This window comes from Epargyreus clarus, unplaced genomic scaffold, assembly GCF_041222505.1.
Source record: "Epargyreus clarus isolate Ecla_fem2 unplaced genomic scaffold, WU_Ecla_fem_2.2 ptg000018l, whole genome shotgun sequence".
In the NCBI taxonomy this organism is placed as follows: Eukaryota; Metazoa; Arthropoda; class Insecta; order Lepidoptera; family Hesperiidae; genus Epargyreus; species Epargyreus clarus.
In genome coordinates, this window is record NW_027332226.1 from 10,376,931 (window position 1) to 10,394,778 (window position 17,848).

At 36.1% G+C, this 17,848-nt stretch overlaps 1 protein-coding gene across 1 annotated transcript in view; it reads left to right on the plus strand.

Moving 5' to 3' along the window:
- LOC140749533 (acyl-CoA Delta-9 desaturase) overlaps positions 1-17,848 on the plus strand; it is a 32,312-nt gene that overhangs the window by 13,674 nt on the left and 790 nt on the right. Inside the window, exons 2-7 of the mRNA XM_073082616.1 lie at positions 7,486-7,615; positions 7,914-8,026; positions 8,431-8,593; positions 9,339-9,512; positions 12,023-12,208; positions 15,715-15,875. Coding sequence (XP_072938717.1) covers positions 7,509-7,615; positions 7,914-8,026; positions 8,431-8,593; positions 9,339-9,512; positions 12,023-12,208; positions 15,715-15,875 — 904 coding nt within the window. The 5' untranslated portion in view covers positions 7,486-7,508. The remainder of the gene's footprint in view (positions 1-7,485; positions 7,616-7,913; positions 8,027-8,430; positions 8,594-9,338; positions 9,513-12,022; positions 12,209-15,714; positions 15,876-17,848) is intronic.

Genomic DNA, 17,848 nt, shown 5'->3' on the forward strand with positions numbered 1-17,848 from the left:
CTTCAGTCATGAAAAATCGGAAACCTACACACAAGAAAGTTCTTTAAAAAACAATATTTCTCAAGATTTTTACTTAGCCAGCGGTGTAGACTAAGGTCTAGAATTCATATATTATAGGCCTTAAAACAAATATGTTTGTATGGCTTTTCGTTACACTCAACGGTAGTGTAAATAGACATTGTCAGTCGTCGTCACCAACCCATTACTGTCCCACTGCTGGGCACGGGTCTCCTCTCATAATGAGAAGGATTAGGCCATAGTCCACCGCGCTGGCCAAGTGCGTATTGGAAGACTTCATATACCTTTGTGATTTTTACATTACTTTGTCAGTATTCACAATTAAAATATATTTTCTCGTTGATTTGATATTTTAAAAATTGCTTTAATTTATTTTGCAATTCGTTTGGGTAAATAAATCTACAAGGAATACTATTAATGTTGCCCTTAGTACCGAAAAGGAAAACTCACCACATATCTAATTACATACTGAATGTTTGCATCGACGCACGCACACTAGATCACGCTATTTAAATTTAATTTGTAATAATTAAAAAAAATATCTACACTGCTGCATTTTTTAATCGGTATAGGTACACAACAAAGTATTTTTATTGAAATAAAAAGTGATTAACTATTTAATCAACTGAAATTATATATAATAATTATATATAGTTTAAAATATTAAACAAACCACGCTAAAATCGCACAAGGAAAATTGTTAATCCTGATTCCTGACGAACCTGATGAGGAGAATGGGATGAAATTATTAAAATCATGTATTGTCATCGGTTCTTGATAATTGTTCAAAATTTTAAATTAATCGGACCGTTATACCGTGGTAACCGTGGGTAAAAATCGAGTTCAGAGATTCCGTTACATAGATACATACATACATACAACCCAAGCTAATAAAAGCGTGGTAAAAATAGACATAATATATATATCAATATTTTAAATGAAGTATAAAAAGCTACCCAGAATGCTGGAAACATTTACCTCGTTGGATAGTAAGGCTAATTCGCTGCCCGAGGTATGAGCCAGCTCTCTGGTCATTCGTTGACTCTATCAAACGTTTTGACAAATAATGTAGCATTAGATCCCCACGGTCCCATATTTTCAATACCAAATGGCAGAAATATGTAGTCTTTAATTAGATCTGCATATTTCTACACTTGTTTAAAATAATTATTCCATTCTTTCTTATCTTCCAATTTGCTGTTTTTAAGTATTGTATGATTATTTTCTCGATATTGAACTATTACTTATAATGAAATTACATTATGTAGTAAAACATTTATTTTTTATTTCCTGCGCCCAATTTAGCTAAATCATAAAAAGTTTACGCGTCAAATATTATCTATTTTCCCGAGCAATTAATTTTCTGTGGATCCTTAGCCCTGTTGTATGTTTTTGACAGTCGTTATTGGAAGCGAACCCAAATTCTCCACGTCAACCTTCAAGAGATCCCAGCTCAACTGGAGTACATATATGCCACGGTCGCATTCGAAAGCTTGTGATTAGCCTAGCAGGCACGCGTATTTATACGAACTTAATGTTCTGAGTTACTGTTGCACAGGGTTGCCAACTGTAGATTATTTCTTGTACATAAATAAATAAAATCTCGTATTTGCCTTTTAAAGCACTTAGATTCCAGGAAAGATGGTATCTAGACAAGAAGATCAAACTATCACTGAAATGCGTATTTGTCTTGAAAATGTCTGCACTTTTAAGACTGGGGGTCTCATTAGACGTTCCACCTCGGGTATGTACATATGACCATTTCGAATACACTTGCTAAATATTTTGTAATCAATACCTTCTCCCTTTATGTCAAACTCATACGTATTTGTTCGAGGCTCATAGTCCTCGTACCTCGAACCCCAAATCGTATTTGTACGAGATTTCTTATACAGTTGGCAACCTTGCAAGCAAGATGCTTGTACTGTGTAGCAAGTGTCGTCGGTGAAAGTGGCTGCAAACTCACTGTAGGTAAGTGAGGTCAAGCGCAGAACAGGTTTCGTTCCCGTAATTTACGTTTCATTCAAAGGAAGTAAAAGTGAACGCTGCGGATGTTAAGCGATTGTCTATTTCGCGCGTCCAATGTGAAGGTCGAGGTCTTGTTGTGATTGTAATAAAATGTATATTTAAAGGAGGGTTCTACGTTTGTTTGCGTATTGAAGCAGATGTTTTCGCTGTTTGAAGGCTGTGGTCTGTGATAAACTTCAAATAGGAATTCACAAGTATCCTTATTTAATTTATAAGCAGTAGTGTCTATTCAACATACGACGGAAGGAATTGAAGGTGGTAGATAATTTGTGATTCGATTTCGGAAGCACTATCGCCACATCTACTTCGGCCTAATAACCGGGTAGTAACTCACCTATGCCCGACTTCAGATAAGACCCTCACTTTATATGAGGGTATTTATACCTTTTTTATAATATAGGAGTAGCAGACGAGCATGCAGTCCACCTGATGGTAAGTGGCTACTGCCGCCCATGGAGATCTGTAATCAACCCCAGATACGATTAGATATTCCTACCTGAGGTCGGCCACAGATACGCCGCTACCCTTGAGGACTAAGCTGTAACGCCTCGGAAAAGTCTGTCTCCCTTACCACACCCTTCAAAGCGGAACACAGCAGCGCCTAACACTGCTGTTATTACGCAGAAATAGGTGTGGCGGTGGTGCCGCTGGAGTCGAACCACAAAGGGTTCTACCACCTTCAAAACCTAAGATCATGCGCGGCAGTGGCCTTTTACCATCAGGTGGACAGCAAGCTCGTTTGCTACTTCTATATTGTAATAAATGCAATAGATTGCATACACGTTTTTACATAATTTCATAAAAACATATCAAATACAAGTGACAGTATTTAAAACGTGTAATATTATATTTTGGTATATGTTGGCATTTAATTTGAGGCTATTGTTCAACCGATTGGTTCAAACAATCAACATTCATTCGCCTAATTACTAATTACACCATAATTTAAGTAAGGCAATTACATACATTACTGTAAAATTAAAACGTGAAATAGTATTATTGCAAACAATGTTACATTGTTAAATATTAGTGCATCGGGTTGAAACAATCTCGGCAAGGTTATCACATTAGAAACTTTAGCGTAGGCAGGCTTTCCTTCTAGGAGGTAGAGTTTTAGAGGCTATATTCCTGCGCTGGGAAAGCGGAAGATCTGCTATTGATCTCGAGTTAGTATGTAATTTTTCGACGTCCATGATCTTCAAAATCTTAGTGATGAATCTATACGATTATATATTATTACGTCATATACAATCGCATGTTAATAATAACTGAAAAAATAATATATATACTTGTAACATTAATTTAGGATTTGATACGGACAAACATTATGTTAGGAAAGATATCTAAATTTAATGGTAAGATAACTTTTCATCCCGTATTTCTCTTAAGGATTTTTTAAAATCTTTTCTTACTGCGACATATTATAAAGAATTTCCGAGCTAAATTGTATGCTTCTGTACCGCAGTTTCATAGTTTGATTAAGTTTGTGCTTGACTGAGAATCAAACCCGGAACAATTTGTACGATAGCCCAGCAGTGACTCCTGTCTGAAAAAGATTGGCGAATGACCACTAAATGGGTAAATTTCAAATCCTTTTTTCATCAAGATCGCATCACTACGTCACAGCATGTTATTAATAAACGTATTCATTGACATGTACCGTTCCACGATGCATATGACTTAGAAATCAGACTTGCTACACCGAAGTTTCTCTTCGCGCATTGTAAACACTTGAATACTTCTAAGTTTGGAATGACATAGAGGTGTGAAAGTAATGCACCTCTCATCATTCTTTAACATGATTTTTTCTATTATGTTGACTTTCGAATTGTACCTACTTTTTTATTTGATCTTACAATAATATAACTGTACGCCGTCGCGCGTCGCGGTTTACAAGTTGATCTCAGAAAAACTGTGTTTACAACTCATTATTAACAAAATTGTTATAAAACGGCCTAAAAACATCGCAATTAATCATTTTAACTTTGAATTGGACTTCTACAACGTATCACAGGTTACATATACGTTTAGACGAAGAAAGTAATTTGTATATTATCTTTTGGCGTTCTTATGAATTATGTCTTAATTTTGATAATTAGTTTGTAATATCTTCAAAATATTATTATGCCCCTTATATCGCTATCTGTGTTGAAATGAATAATTACACTGCATTGGAGGCTAACTATATCCTGTATTAGTTGATCGCGCAACTATTTATTCGGAAAAAAATCTGTCATCTAATTTTCATAACGCGCAGAAGAACAGACGGCCCTATTTGTTTTTGTAAAAATTCTCCAGTGTTTTCTTTAAATTTATATTTTTTCATTATTAATTTCTCTTAAAATGGAAGAAATAAATTACAATTTTACTCCTTCGTTCTATTACTATATTTAACGTTAACGAAATTGAAATTGCTAAGAAACGCTTTTACTACGTTGTTAACCAAAAGAATACTCTTTAAATTGAATTAATATACATTAATCAATATGATTCGTTTAAAGAAACCAGGACGGAACTCTTAATTTACATAGGTATTCCGGTGTTAATTTTTAGGTGTTTTTCGGTGTTTTCCCACAGAAAAAAGTTCAGACATGTCGTTAAACAAACGATATGTAAACAAAGTACTATAAACTAAGTGATTATTTGACTGACAAAACGGTGTGGTCTGAAGTAGTTTCAGCTCCACATGTACCATTAGGATAAGTTTAACATTGTAAAAAACATTTTTAAAAGATGTGTTTTATGGAGTTTCTTTCGCCGCTTCTTCTCCATAACGAAACACCTCGTGAAGTGGTGGTGGGTAGCGGTACGTCTGTACGCTACCCCTGACGTCTGTACGCCGACCTCAGATAGGAATCTAATCTTATCTGGACTTGATTACATGGGCGGCAGTAGTTACCATCAGGTGGACTGCATGGTCGTCTGCTACTCTTCTATAATAAATATATTTTATATCACGGCGTGCGTAAATTGACGTTTTACGCACGCTTCGCGTGCGCAAAACCCCCATTTCCGACCCCGTAATATAAAATTTTATACAACACGCGGACGAAAAATGTTTTTCTGACTCGTGTGATTGCAGTCCTCGCCTGCGGCTCGGCCTGCAAACTCACACTTGTCAGAAAAAAATTTTTCGTCCTCGTATCGTAATGTACTATTTAAGAAGCGAATACGTTTTGTTTTTTTAAGTAAGTTACACGCTCTGTTTTGTAGAGATAAATGAAACCTCGTGAAATAAATTGATAACCCTCTGTTGCAAAGGTGCAGTTGTCCGTCCATCCGTCATTTAGTACAAGTACTCAGCGGTGTCGAATAGAAAGTGCCGTTTCTTTACAATCTCTGTTATGAAGATAAGCTATTTGAGGTTACCGAGAGTGCTCTTCGTGTATACTTAACTATTACAGCTTGTTTATTTCAGTACCCATGTGCTTTAATTATAGTCGTACTACATAATAAGGTGAATATTAACATAAATATTAGTCGGCATAATGTAAACATTTCGACGTAAAACTTATTTTATAGAAACTGTGACAATGTTCACAGTAGCTTAACCTTATAATAAAAACACTTACCGTTGGCAATATACGTTGATCAAAGCTAACGTCCTATTTACCACGTATCTACGGTATCGTAACTGGTTGCCTAGGGTCATGAGCGGCCCTGGCAAGATTTGAATTGTGCCCCTGATAAAAAGCCTCCCGAAACCTTTGTTTGAAAGAGAAATATCGCAATCAATAAGTTTTAAAATCTTAAGATTTATTTCCAATACAACTACGAGTAAAATAAATATCTTTTTAAATCATTGTAATATAGATTACAGTTTCTTTTTCCCTTCTTAACCTAATGGTTAATTACGGTACTGACTATTTAAATGCTTACTTACTTAAATTTTTCTTACTTTACTGGTTATTCCTCATTTTATTTCGTTATTTCCTCATTTCATTACTAGTTATATAAATTTGTATATTAAAGCGTCTGTATACCTCCTACTTGTTTACCTTTTTGAAGACATTGCCATTGTAGATACGAGTTATAAGTTTAATTAAGATTTTTTTCATTTAAATTTCAAATTAAAAATAAGAAAAAAGCTTGTAAAAAATTTGGTCTTTGTCTTCGTAACCTTAACTGACCGATTTTTATATGTTTTTGCCGCACGTCATAAGTATAATTAACATAAAATATGTTAAATCTTATTAATACGAACAAGAAAAAAATAACTTTAGTAAATACGTATTTCGTGTAATTAATATTTTAATTAATAATACTAATTATATTGCAAGCAGTGATGCAGTGCGGGTTTACGTCGCTCGGGGCAAAAATTGTATTTGCCGCCCTTGGGTCGTAAATAAGATGATGAAAAGAAGGTCTTCAGGGATGAGTAGTAGTAATTAGGTTTAAAATAATTTTGCAGTCGAGTCTACTCTTAATATTTTTACTAGTTTCATAAAATTGTATATTTTTATTGGATAAAGAAAGTAATTGCAACAAATTATATGATATTGAAAAAGTTATAACACACCTTTATTTGCACTTGTCGAAGGACATCGTCTGATTCGTTTGGTTTTGGAATAAATGCAATAAAATAGTACTGTTCGTAAGTAATGGAATGATTTCTACATTAAACCATTAGTCATGTTTTTATGCAATTGCAATTATTGCCATCAGATAATGGTTATTAGTATTTATGAGAAAATGTTCCACAATCTGTTATTAAAATGAAAGTTTTCATGATGGATTACTGTAAATTGTCTTTTAATTATTTATGTTTCCATTTATTTAATCCTCTTTATGTTCATTTTCCTCGATGGCGTCAAAGGGAAAGTAATGTTTTTGAGCATATATTATTTATGTGTATGTTTATACCAGAATTTTCGTAATTTTAACCCCTCCAAGGTCAGAGAAAATCATCAAATAAACCAGACAAATAATTGCTAATACAATCACCATTAGGACTCCCAACCTATGTTTTTAGAAAGAAACAAAACTTACAATTGATTAAGGATAGCTTTACATAACATAACATTATAGGGTGTGGTTTATTTATTTATTGAATCGCCAACATAATGTACACTAAATATTAAACAAGTTCAAGTATGTATAAGTGTAAGTGCCAGGACAATTATAGGCGACGACAACATGCAAATTAACAAATGTCTATAAAAAAAATATTATTAAGTTACATTACAAACAGAATATTGTGAAAAAAATTATAAAATGTTAAGGAATAAATTGTCCTGTCAAAAGCAATCAAAATAATGGATAGGGATAGATACTTGTCCGAGGCCTTCTAACTTGGTCCTCAGCTATAGCAGTGCCACTGTGGCCGACCTTAGGTAAGAGGTTTTTTCGGGTTTGATTTTAGATTTTCATGGACTGCAGTAACCCCTTACATAAGAATATTCATAAGAAAATAATAATAAAAATGTTGTTTGTTTTCAGAAAAGGAGCGAGTTTGATGAAAGATGTCTACCGCCTCCGCGTTGCTCTGTTCAAAGTCACACAAAACGAAGAGCGTCGATGACGATGACATGCCTGCATTCATCACACACGGGAAAAGGAGAGACTATGAGTAAGTAATAAAAATATTTTTTGTCATAAGTGGCATCACAATTTAAACTTTTCAGCGAATGCCCCATAATTATATTGAATTATTAATTAATACAATGTTCCACGAATTCAAATAAATCATTTTATTGCAAGTATTAATGTGTAACCCCCATTTCATTAATTCACACACTTGGAATCAAATGTATTCTTAAATGATCTTCATGGTGAATCATTTACTGATCTGATACGGGTGGATTCAATATAAAAAACTGTGCATATTATAATAAACATTTTGATGATACATTTTTTTTTCGTTTCAGATGGCAAATCGTATGGAGAAATGTTTTGGCTTTCGTGTATCTTCACATCGCTAGTTTTTACGCATTTTATTTAATTTTCATGGGCAAAGTGAAGTTGGTGACGGTTATATTTGGTAAGAAATAAATAAATCACAATATATATTTATTTCCATTCAACATTGTGCAATACATTTTAAGTGTTTAATCTAGTTACTGCATTGGCGTAGCGTTGATTCGAACCAGCGAATGTTGAATTTGTCACCCTGTATGGGATTAGGCAAAAAGGGGAAAAAAGCTTCAGTGAGATTTTGCCGCCCTCGAAAAAATGCCACTCGGGGCAGAATGACGGCTTTAGACTTATAAACCCTTTTCATTATGAGTGAGAGAAATCCGGTCTCAGTAGTGGAGAATACATACAGTACTGAGTAGTAGATGTATTTATCCTAGGATGAAGATGAATACAAGGTATATTTAGAATTTAAAAAATCATCAAAAAAAATAATATAATAGAAAAAAGATTAATTTCATATAATTTCAGCATATGTCTTCTCCGCGTTATCTGCGATGGGTGTGACCGCGGGGGCGCATAGGCTTTGGGCGCATCGATCCTATAAAGCCCGCTGGCCACTCAGACTCTTCTTAGCATTGATGCAGACCATGGCCTTCCAGAACCATATATACGAGTGGGTGCGGGATCACAGGTAGCTACTTAAAATAATTTTATATAAAAAAAAAATCGATTCGTGGTTAAGCGGTTAGCAACATAAAAATATGTGAGCGGTCAGTGGTCCCTTATAAGGATCGAATTTGACATAAATACATATTATAGAACTCAACGATGACCCGCGTCGCGAAGCGGTTACCATACCGGTCTGACATGCAGTAAGTTCGGGGTTCGATCCTCGGACAGACACAAAATTAATAAAGCTTTCTACACTCACAGGCTCAGACTAAGATTTTTCCCGTACCGTAAGTGCCATGGACACACACAATGTCAAATACACAAACAACCTGACCCAGAACAGACATCTAAATTCATGAATAAGATATTCCGACGACCCGAGTAGCGGAACGGTCACAATACCGATCTGATACACAGTGAGTTTCGGGTTCGATCCCCGGTCAGATATCGGGACCTTTGTGTTGTGTTGGAACCATGACAGAAACGACACTAGATAAATCCTATCATTATAGAAAGTATTTATTATTATTATTTACAACATACAACATATTCCTCCCGCTCACAAACCCATACTAATAAATAAATGATACCTAAAAACTTTCTACACTCTCAGCCCCACACTAGAATCCCATAATATGTCGTGGCTGCTATGTACACACAAAGACAAATACACAAACACCCAGACCTAGGGACAGAAACCTAAATTCATCATTTAGATATCTATACTAAATGCTACTATGCTTAAAGATAGGTCATGTGTGCAGGGTTCATCATAAGTTTACGGAGACAGACGCGGATCCTCACAACGCGCGCCGTGGCTTCTTCTTTTCGCATATGGGCTGGTTGATGGTGCGGAAACACAAGGAGGTCTTGGAGAAAGGCTCCTCCGTCGACATGTCCGACCTGGAGAAAGACCCCATTGTCATGTTCCAAAAGAAGTAAGTTTGAATAAAGAAACTCAATCAACTATGAAGGTGGTACGAGTAGGACCCTTTATGGTTCGACTCTGGCGGCATCACCGCCACACCTTGTTCTACCTTATAACAGAAGTGTTAAGCGCTGGTGTGTTCTGGTTTGAAGGGTGTGGTAAGGGAGACATACTTATCCGAGGCATTCCAGCGTAGTCCTCAGGGGTAGCGGCGCACCCGTGGCCGACCTTAGGTAGGAATATTTAATCCTGTCTGGGTTGATTACGGATGTCCATGAGCTGCAGTAGCCACTTACCATTAGGTGGTCCGTATGTTCGTCTGCTACTCCTATATTATATAAAAAATAAATTGTTGTCTTAAGGATAACCGCGGTTCGAAAATCCGGATAAATGAGTTTGAAAAATAGCTATTGCATTCCACTTGGGGATGTTATTCGAGCGTGTGTTTATTTGTATGTACCTATGATTATTTCTTTGGAAAGTCCTACAGCCAAATTTTAACATATGAGATGTCGTTTGATTCGACTAAATTGCAGTGGTAACATTGGCTACATTTTTAATGCAATCACCTTTTTTATTTGATGTGTTTTTTTTTATTTTCACAATCTACACAATTTTCACAAAAATCTACATATTATGTTATGCGCCCCTAAGGCCCAAAAGGTATAATATGTATTTTTTCTCTAAAAATAATATGCTGACGTCTGCTATAAGAGATGAAGTAGAAATGTGTCTCAAATGGCTTCATATATTTGTTACCCGACGACCAAATTGTTTGATGCCAAAGGAATAAATTCAAACAGTAGGTCAATAAGAATTAAATTTATTTATATAGCAATCCAAAGCCTTCAGTAGAAATTCAATTGGGTCATTATAAATAGAGTTTACCGCGATTTGGCTGAAAAATTCAGCGTGAATAAATAATGGCGGATCCTTAGGTCAATAAAGTTGCGAGGTTTCGATTTTATTTTTGTACGTTGGATTTTTTTCTTATATTATTATAAAACCAAAAAAATGCTCAGAAATAATTAACTGAAAAGGGGAGTAAAGTAGCTTATGTCACTCCCACGATTTTGTTCAATAATGAACAAAGTCGTGGGTCATCTCATATGTTTAATCCGTCGCGCGGTTTAGGGGTTACACCATGCCAAAGAATGAGACATGACATACATACTCTACAGCCGTGTAAAAGTTATGCTACAATTAAAGTGAAAGTTATAATTGAAGGAATGGAAGAGCAACCGGTTTATTATTTTTATTTCATAAGGAAGATAACGTTGATGTAAGGATATCAGTCATCGCCAAACCGGAAACAAACTGGTTCACGTTTTTTGCAAACGTAATAGGATTATTACGCTGGGCTATGAATAATTTGGCTCTTAGTTTTATAACTTCATGCTTAACGCCGCATTTACGTTTAGTGTTCAAAACTTTATGCAATGATGTTAATATTTGCATATGAATTACTTTAGTTATGCAGCTTAGCTCGCATAACTTTTAAACGCGTGTAATAATTAGTGTTTTGAAAATTTGAACATCAATATTTCTCTAAAATTTAAACCATAGCTTAGTTTTCTAGGATAGGAACTTGTGGTCGGTTATTCGGGATTAAATACCTTTTTTTGTTGACGAGGGGGGAAACCTTCAAGAGATAAATCTTCGTTGTTTCCCGATACATACAATCTGGGATTGTTCAAGTCAAGGGTGCCCGGTGTAGTAGGAGCTAAACGGGATTATGTGGGATTCTTATCCCACGAAAATACCCTTTGTGGTCGTCCTCGATGCAGCGAAGATGACTCCAGGATCTCCATCGAGACGCAACCGGAGTCGGGATTAGATACTTATCACAAAGAAAATTGTATCACATTGGATGTGGCAGTATCCCTTGGATATATACAGCTAGCTCATAAAGTGACGGCTGAAAATATTTTAGTAGCTAAAATCCCTACGTTTTCTGATTTTCAAAGGATAGATGTTTTTCTATGATCCTCTCTCCTGACGTACCTGACAATATTATTTTGTACAAAATTCTATATGAGGTCAAGCTTCTTGCACCCTTACTAACATGCGCCATAGCATTTATTAGCATAGTGAAAGACAATATACAACAGTTGTTTGAATGTGAACATTCTGCTCATTTTTTTTTTTTTTTTTTTTTTTATAATATAAGAGTAGCAGACGAGCATGCAGTCCACCTGATGGTAAGTGGCTACTGCCGCCCATGGACATCTGTAATCAACCCCAGATAGGATTAGATATTCCTACCTGAGGTCGGCCACAGATGCGCCGCTACCCCTGAGGACTAAGCTGGAACGCCTCGGAAAAGTCTGTCTCCCTTACCACACCCTTCAAACCGGAACACAGCAGCGCTTAACACTGCTGTTATTAGGTAGAAATAGGTGTGGCGGTGGTGCCGCCGGAGTCGAACCACAAAGGGTTCTACCACCTTTCATTGCTTTTCATTTCATTGCTCATAAAGTCATAAAACACATATTCACATCACCTACTCCTCAATTCCAGAACATACCTAGTAGTGATGCCGCTGCTGTGCTTCATCCTGCCCGCTTACACGCCAGTGTTCTTCTGGGACGAGAACCCCTGGTCCTCGTGGTACGTGGCTGCGATCCTCAGATACACGCTGTCTTTACACTTCACCTGGCTGGTCAACTCCGCTGCTCATATCTGGGGAAACAGACCGTATGACAAGTGAGTATTTTGATTTTAATATAGAAGTAGAATATAAACATGCAGTTCACCTGATGGTTTGTAGTTACTACCATTCACGGTCATCTTTAATTAGCCCCATATTAGATTAGAGTGCTACCTGAGGCCGGCCACAGATGTGCCGCTACTCCTGCGATTTAAGGTGACCGTCAGAATGGCCGGTCACTACCCATATCTTACATCGAAATAATTACTAAGAGTTGCTACCTAGTTGCTACTAGTTGCTATTAGTTGCTACTAATTGCTACCTTCGATTAAAAAAAGATAAACTACTTTTTAAGGTGACCGGCCATTCTGACATCAGGATGGCCGGTCACCTATCCAGTCAGTAGAAACTACGCAAATTTATAGAGTTTTTTTGTAATCAATAGTTGCTACCAAATTGCTACCTTCATATGCATCGTATTGGACTTCATAGCTTTTAAGGATAAAAAAATATTACGGATTGAATATAAGAGGACTAAACGCCTAATACGCCTGTATAATTAAAAGAGAAAACCCGAAATTAAACATATTATGCTTATACATTATACAGGCGTTTAGACCTCTTATATTAAATCCGTAATATTTTTTTATCCTTAAAAGCTATGAAGTCCAATACGATGCATATGAAGGTAGCAATTTGGTAGCAACTATTGATTACAAAAAAACTCTATAAATTTGCGTAGTTTCTACTGACTGGATAGGTGACCGGCCATCCTGATGTCAGAATGGCCGGTCACCTTAAAAAGTAGTTTATCTTTTTTTAATCGAAGGTAGCAATTAGTAGCAACTAATAGCAACTAGTAGCAACTAGGTAGCAACTCTTAGTAATTATTTCGATGTAAGATATGGGTAGTGACCGGCCATTCTGACGGTCACGATTTAAGCTGGAACGCCTCGGAAAAGTATATCTCTTTTACCACACCCTTCAAACCAGAACACAGTAGAGCTTAACAATGTTGTTATTAAGTAGAAATAAGTGTGGTGGTTGCCTGTCGAGTCGGGCCACAAAGGCTTCTATTGGAATTTTATTTTGTTTGTAGTAAGTAATAACATTATTTTGTGTACTCACTGTATTTTGGACTGTCATTTTTGAGTCATAGGAATAGTTATGCGTGTATGATATTTTTAAATTATTAAACATTATAGGTACCTACTTCCCATAATATAATACATATCGTATCTAAAGCAATAGAGGCACCAGAAAATTTAGGAAATCTATTATTTTCTTCCTGATTTTCAACGTAAATACAATTAATTATCAAAGACATTTAAACCATTTAAAATCAAAAGCCTGAGCTTAATTTAAAGTCATTTCATGATTTTTAAATGACAGGTCGTCGGATTACTAGATATAATTAATAGATTTTAAGTAATCTGATACCTAGCAACTAGGAAACAGGAATAGAAAAACTGAATCAAACAACAAAAAGAAATAGATAGCTCGTAAAACAGCAAGCAGCAGCAATCTAAGTACAATTATGATAAAAGCTGTCACATTTTATTTTTTTGTTCATATGTTTATTAAAATTTGTTAAATTATCGGAGTATCTAACACGAGATTTCATTTTTCAATGAGAAATTTTAGATATTTTTAGTAACGAGACCTTCAAATTTACACATTAACTAGAGAGACTACATAGAGACACATTACTAAGAGAGTTATACCACGAACGATTGCCGGCAACAAGCGGCATTGCGGCATCGCCCGACGACTGTCGCTCGTGTGTAACGCGCCTACTTGATTTCCACTTCAATTTCTTGAAAGTAGGTTATAAAAAGCAAAATCTTGGATGTTCAACGAAATGCACTATTTTCAAACAAAACTCTCCAATGATAAATCAGTGAAAGTTACAATCAACTATGAAAGGTTATGAAGAATTTGTATCTTCAAAATAAATAAAGACTTGTATTATGATATGGCATCGTGATTTTAATATAAAAAATATATTATAATAAATAATTATATGAAATTAACGGACTAACAATGTTGTAGATAAATAAAAATAATTTTAGTTTGTTACATAACTTGTTGTTTGTTAAGGTGGTAGAACCCTTTGTAGTTCGACTTCGGCGGCACCACCTCCATACCTATTTCTACCTAATAACAGTAGTGTTAGGCGCTGCTGTGTTCCGGTTTGAAGGGTGTAGTAAGGGAGACAGACTTTTCCGAGGCGTTCCAGCTTAGTCCTCAGGGATAGCGGCGCACTGTGGCCGACCTCAGGTAGGAATATCTAATCCTATCTGGGGTTGATTACAGATGTCCATGGGCGGCAGTAGCCACTTACCATCAGGTGGACTGCACGCTCGTCTGCTACTCCTATATTATAAAAAAAAGGAACTTTGTACCTACTTCACAGGGCAACAAACAGTATTTACTAAAGTATTTAGTGCACAGGTAAATGCCATATGTACACACAATATTCCCTTGTGTAGTTATTTAGAAAGTAAGTCTATATTTCTAAATATTGTGCTTACTTTTGTAATGAGCACAAGCAACGATAACGGTATTGTAAGCAAAAATACATCTTATTGTCATCATCATCTTTGTTGTCGAGGTGGGAATTTTCAAAAGGTGCCGTAAAAGAGTGACAATCGGTTATATAGGATTTTTACACACTAAAATCTCGCCAGTGTACGTCCTTGGCGCAACGTAGAGGACTCCCGGATTTGCAACGGACTCCAACCGGAATCCTTGGAACGACGTCCCCCTATCGGGTTCTGTCCTGAAGAAGCAAATTGCGCTCCTCCCACACACACCGACTGATGTTTACGACGACATGCGGCCATTCGTATCGTTGTCTTTCCCGAGGTCGGTAGGTACCTAGTCGAGCTCCCATTCATGTCGCCCGCAACCACAGAAGCCCCTTATAATCGCCTCTGACAGTAGGCTGGGGAAACCACAGCTTTATTCTGGTCCACACACTATAGGGACGAAACCACTGGTACAAAATTAGTTAATGTAACATACATTTTGGCTCTACTTAACAAAATGTACGATGTAAAACGATTTTTGTCGACATATATTCAATTCTAGGTCGAAATACATGTTGATAAAGCCAGACTTGGAGGCTTGGAGGCCTCGGGGAAACGAAAGAGCGGAAGAGCGTAAATATTTTTCGAATAAATGGATTATTTTTTCTATTTGTTCCGCCAAGTCTATGATTATTGCCAACAAATAAACTTATTTCAACAAATAATGTCGTACTCAATTAAGTGTAAATATCGTCGGTAAAAATGCGAAAAAAGTTTTGGAAAATCGTAAAAGTTGCTGTCCTGTCGAAATTTTGAGGCCTTTTACTTGTATTGAGGCCCTACCTCTAATTGTGGGAGGCCCTCTTTTGTGGAGGATTTAGGAGTAGCCCCGGCTGCCACAAATCCAGTCCTGAATGACTTCATAATTATATTTAGTCTGTGCAATATCCATCATAATAATTAATTTCGTGCTTGCGTAATAATTCAAAAAGTTCATATTTATGTTTCAAATGTTTCATTTGCTATTGCAGATACATAGGCGCTACGGATAACAAGACGGTGGCGATCTGTGCGTTTGGCGAGGGCTGGCACAACTACCATCACGTGTTCCCGTGGGACTACAAGGCGGCTGAACTCGGCAACTACAGCACCAACCTCTCCACAGCCCTAATTGATTGGGCAGCTAAATATGGCAAGTATAATTACTTACTATTCATCGTTAGTGAAACACTTTCAAAAGCCTTTTTTTATAATATGGAAGTAGCAGACGAGCATGCAGTCTACCACCCATGGACATCTGTAATCAATCCCTGATAAGATTAGTTTCCTACCTGGGGCCGGATACAGGTGTGTCGCTACCCCTGAGGACTAAACTGAAATGCCTTGGAAAAGTATGTCTTTCTTACCACACTCTTTAAACCAGAACACATCAGCGCTTTCTGTTATTAGGTAAAATAGCTAGGAGTGGCGATGGTGCCATTGGAGTCGAACCACAGAGGATTCTATAACCTTTAAATAATCATATATTTATACCAGGTTAGATTAATACTGAAGGTATGGTGATAGGCTAAACACAGTTGTTATAAGGCAGACGGTGGTGCCTCCATAGTTGAACCAGAAAGGGTTTTATCACCTTTAAAAGCGTAAATCAGTTCTTGCTTCTGTGGTAGGGTGTGGAAGCTGTTTTATACTTAATCGTCCATTATAATAATCATCTAGCCCGGAGGTTACTTATAAATGTCTAGATATTAATACAGGTCTGTGGTTTAGATATTTATGCAGTAAATATTTCGGTAAACATAATGTAACACATTTTGAAGCTATCGAATAAAATTATTTCGACAAATCTCGATTCGTTTTCTCAATATTTATTTTACCGTTTTATACGAATAGGAATTTACTTTCAATTATAATGAACGTGTTCTGGAAATACCCATCGACCGTTTCATATTGTTATGCCTCGGTTTATTCTATTTTCGTATATTTATTGTTGCTTGTTTGATTTATAAAAGATAAGGTAAAATAAATTGTAGACTATTTTTGTGGCTGAATTTCACGACGATGAATTCGACGACCCGCGTGGTGGATCGGTCACTACTTATATCGGTCTGACGCGCAGAGGGTTCCGGGTTCGATCCCTGGCCAGATAGATCTAAAATAGATAAAATATACTTAAATGATAAATTTCTGGTAGGTCCAGACCTACACAAACACCCAGGTGTTTGTGTATTCAACTATATATGTGTGCATGGCACCCACAGTCCAGGGAACCTTAATGTAAGGCTGTGAGTGTACAAAGCGTCCCTTTTTACCACGTGTTTGTTAGAAAATAATTTAGATAAATTTAGACTTTTGTATTGTACCTGCTATAGCGAGTTCCTGTGAAGTTATTCATAGCAATCACAGTTTTTACTCTTAACTTGTGTCATGATTGTTTCTGAATCTTTACAATTATTAAGCACCCTTATCTTTCTTAATACTTTTTGTCAATCAATTTATTTACACTTTTATGTTATATAATGCCTTAACTATGTGTTTCACTCCTGATTATATATTTTAGTTGATTATAAATGTCTTTGGACGGAAGTGATTATTAGTAATTAACTAATTAATCACTTAGTCCAACTGACGTTTAGACGTTAGATGCACTGCATGCTCGTTTGCTGAAGCAGCTAACCGTGACCGTTTCAAAGGTGGTTGAACTCTTGTTCTAGTTCACATTAGGTTGTTCTAACATGAACAATGCAGTTGAAATAATTATGCATTCGACACTACTATTGTCTTAGTCAAAATTTTCGGGGTGACCTCATGTGAGCTAGAACTTTGTAGTCTGACTGAGGTGGCCTTGCCTATTCTTATCATATAGGGTTTATCAAACAGTGTTCTGATTTATTACTACAAGATATTTTTACTACAAAATAATACACATACAAATACTCGTAATACCTACCCATTGGCGCCTTTTATTAATAATCATTGTATCCAATGTTTTACCTACCAAACTCAAAATTTTAATATTGCAAATCTTTTGAGTAAAAATATTCAAACTTATATTTTTCATATGCAAAATCGGATATTAATCGGATTGATTATTATTGAGGGGGATTAATTAGACTAATATTTTCATACGCCCGTTGGCAATCTATCTTTGTAGTTTATGCCTAC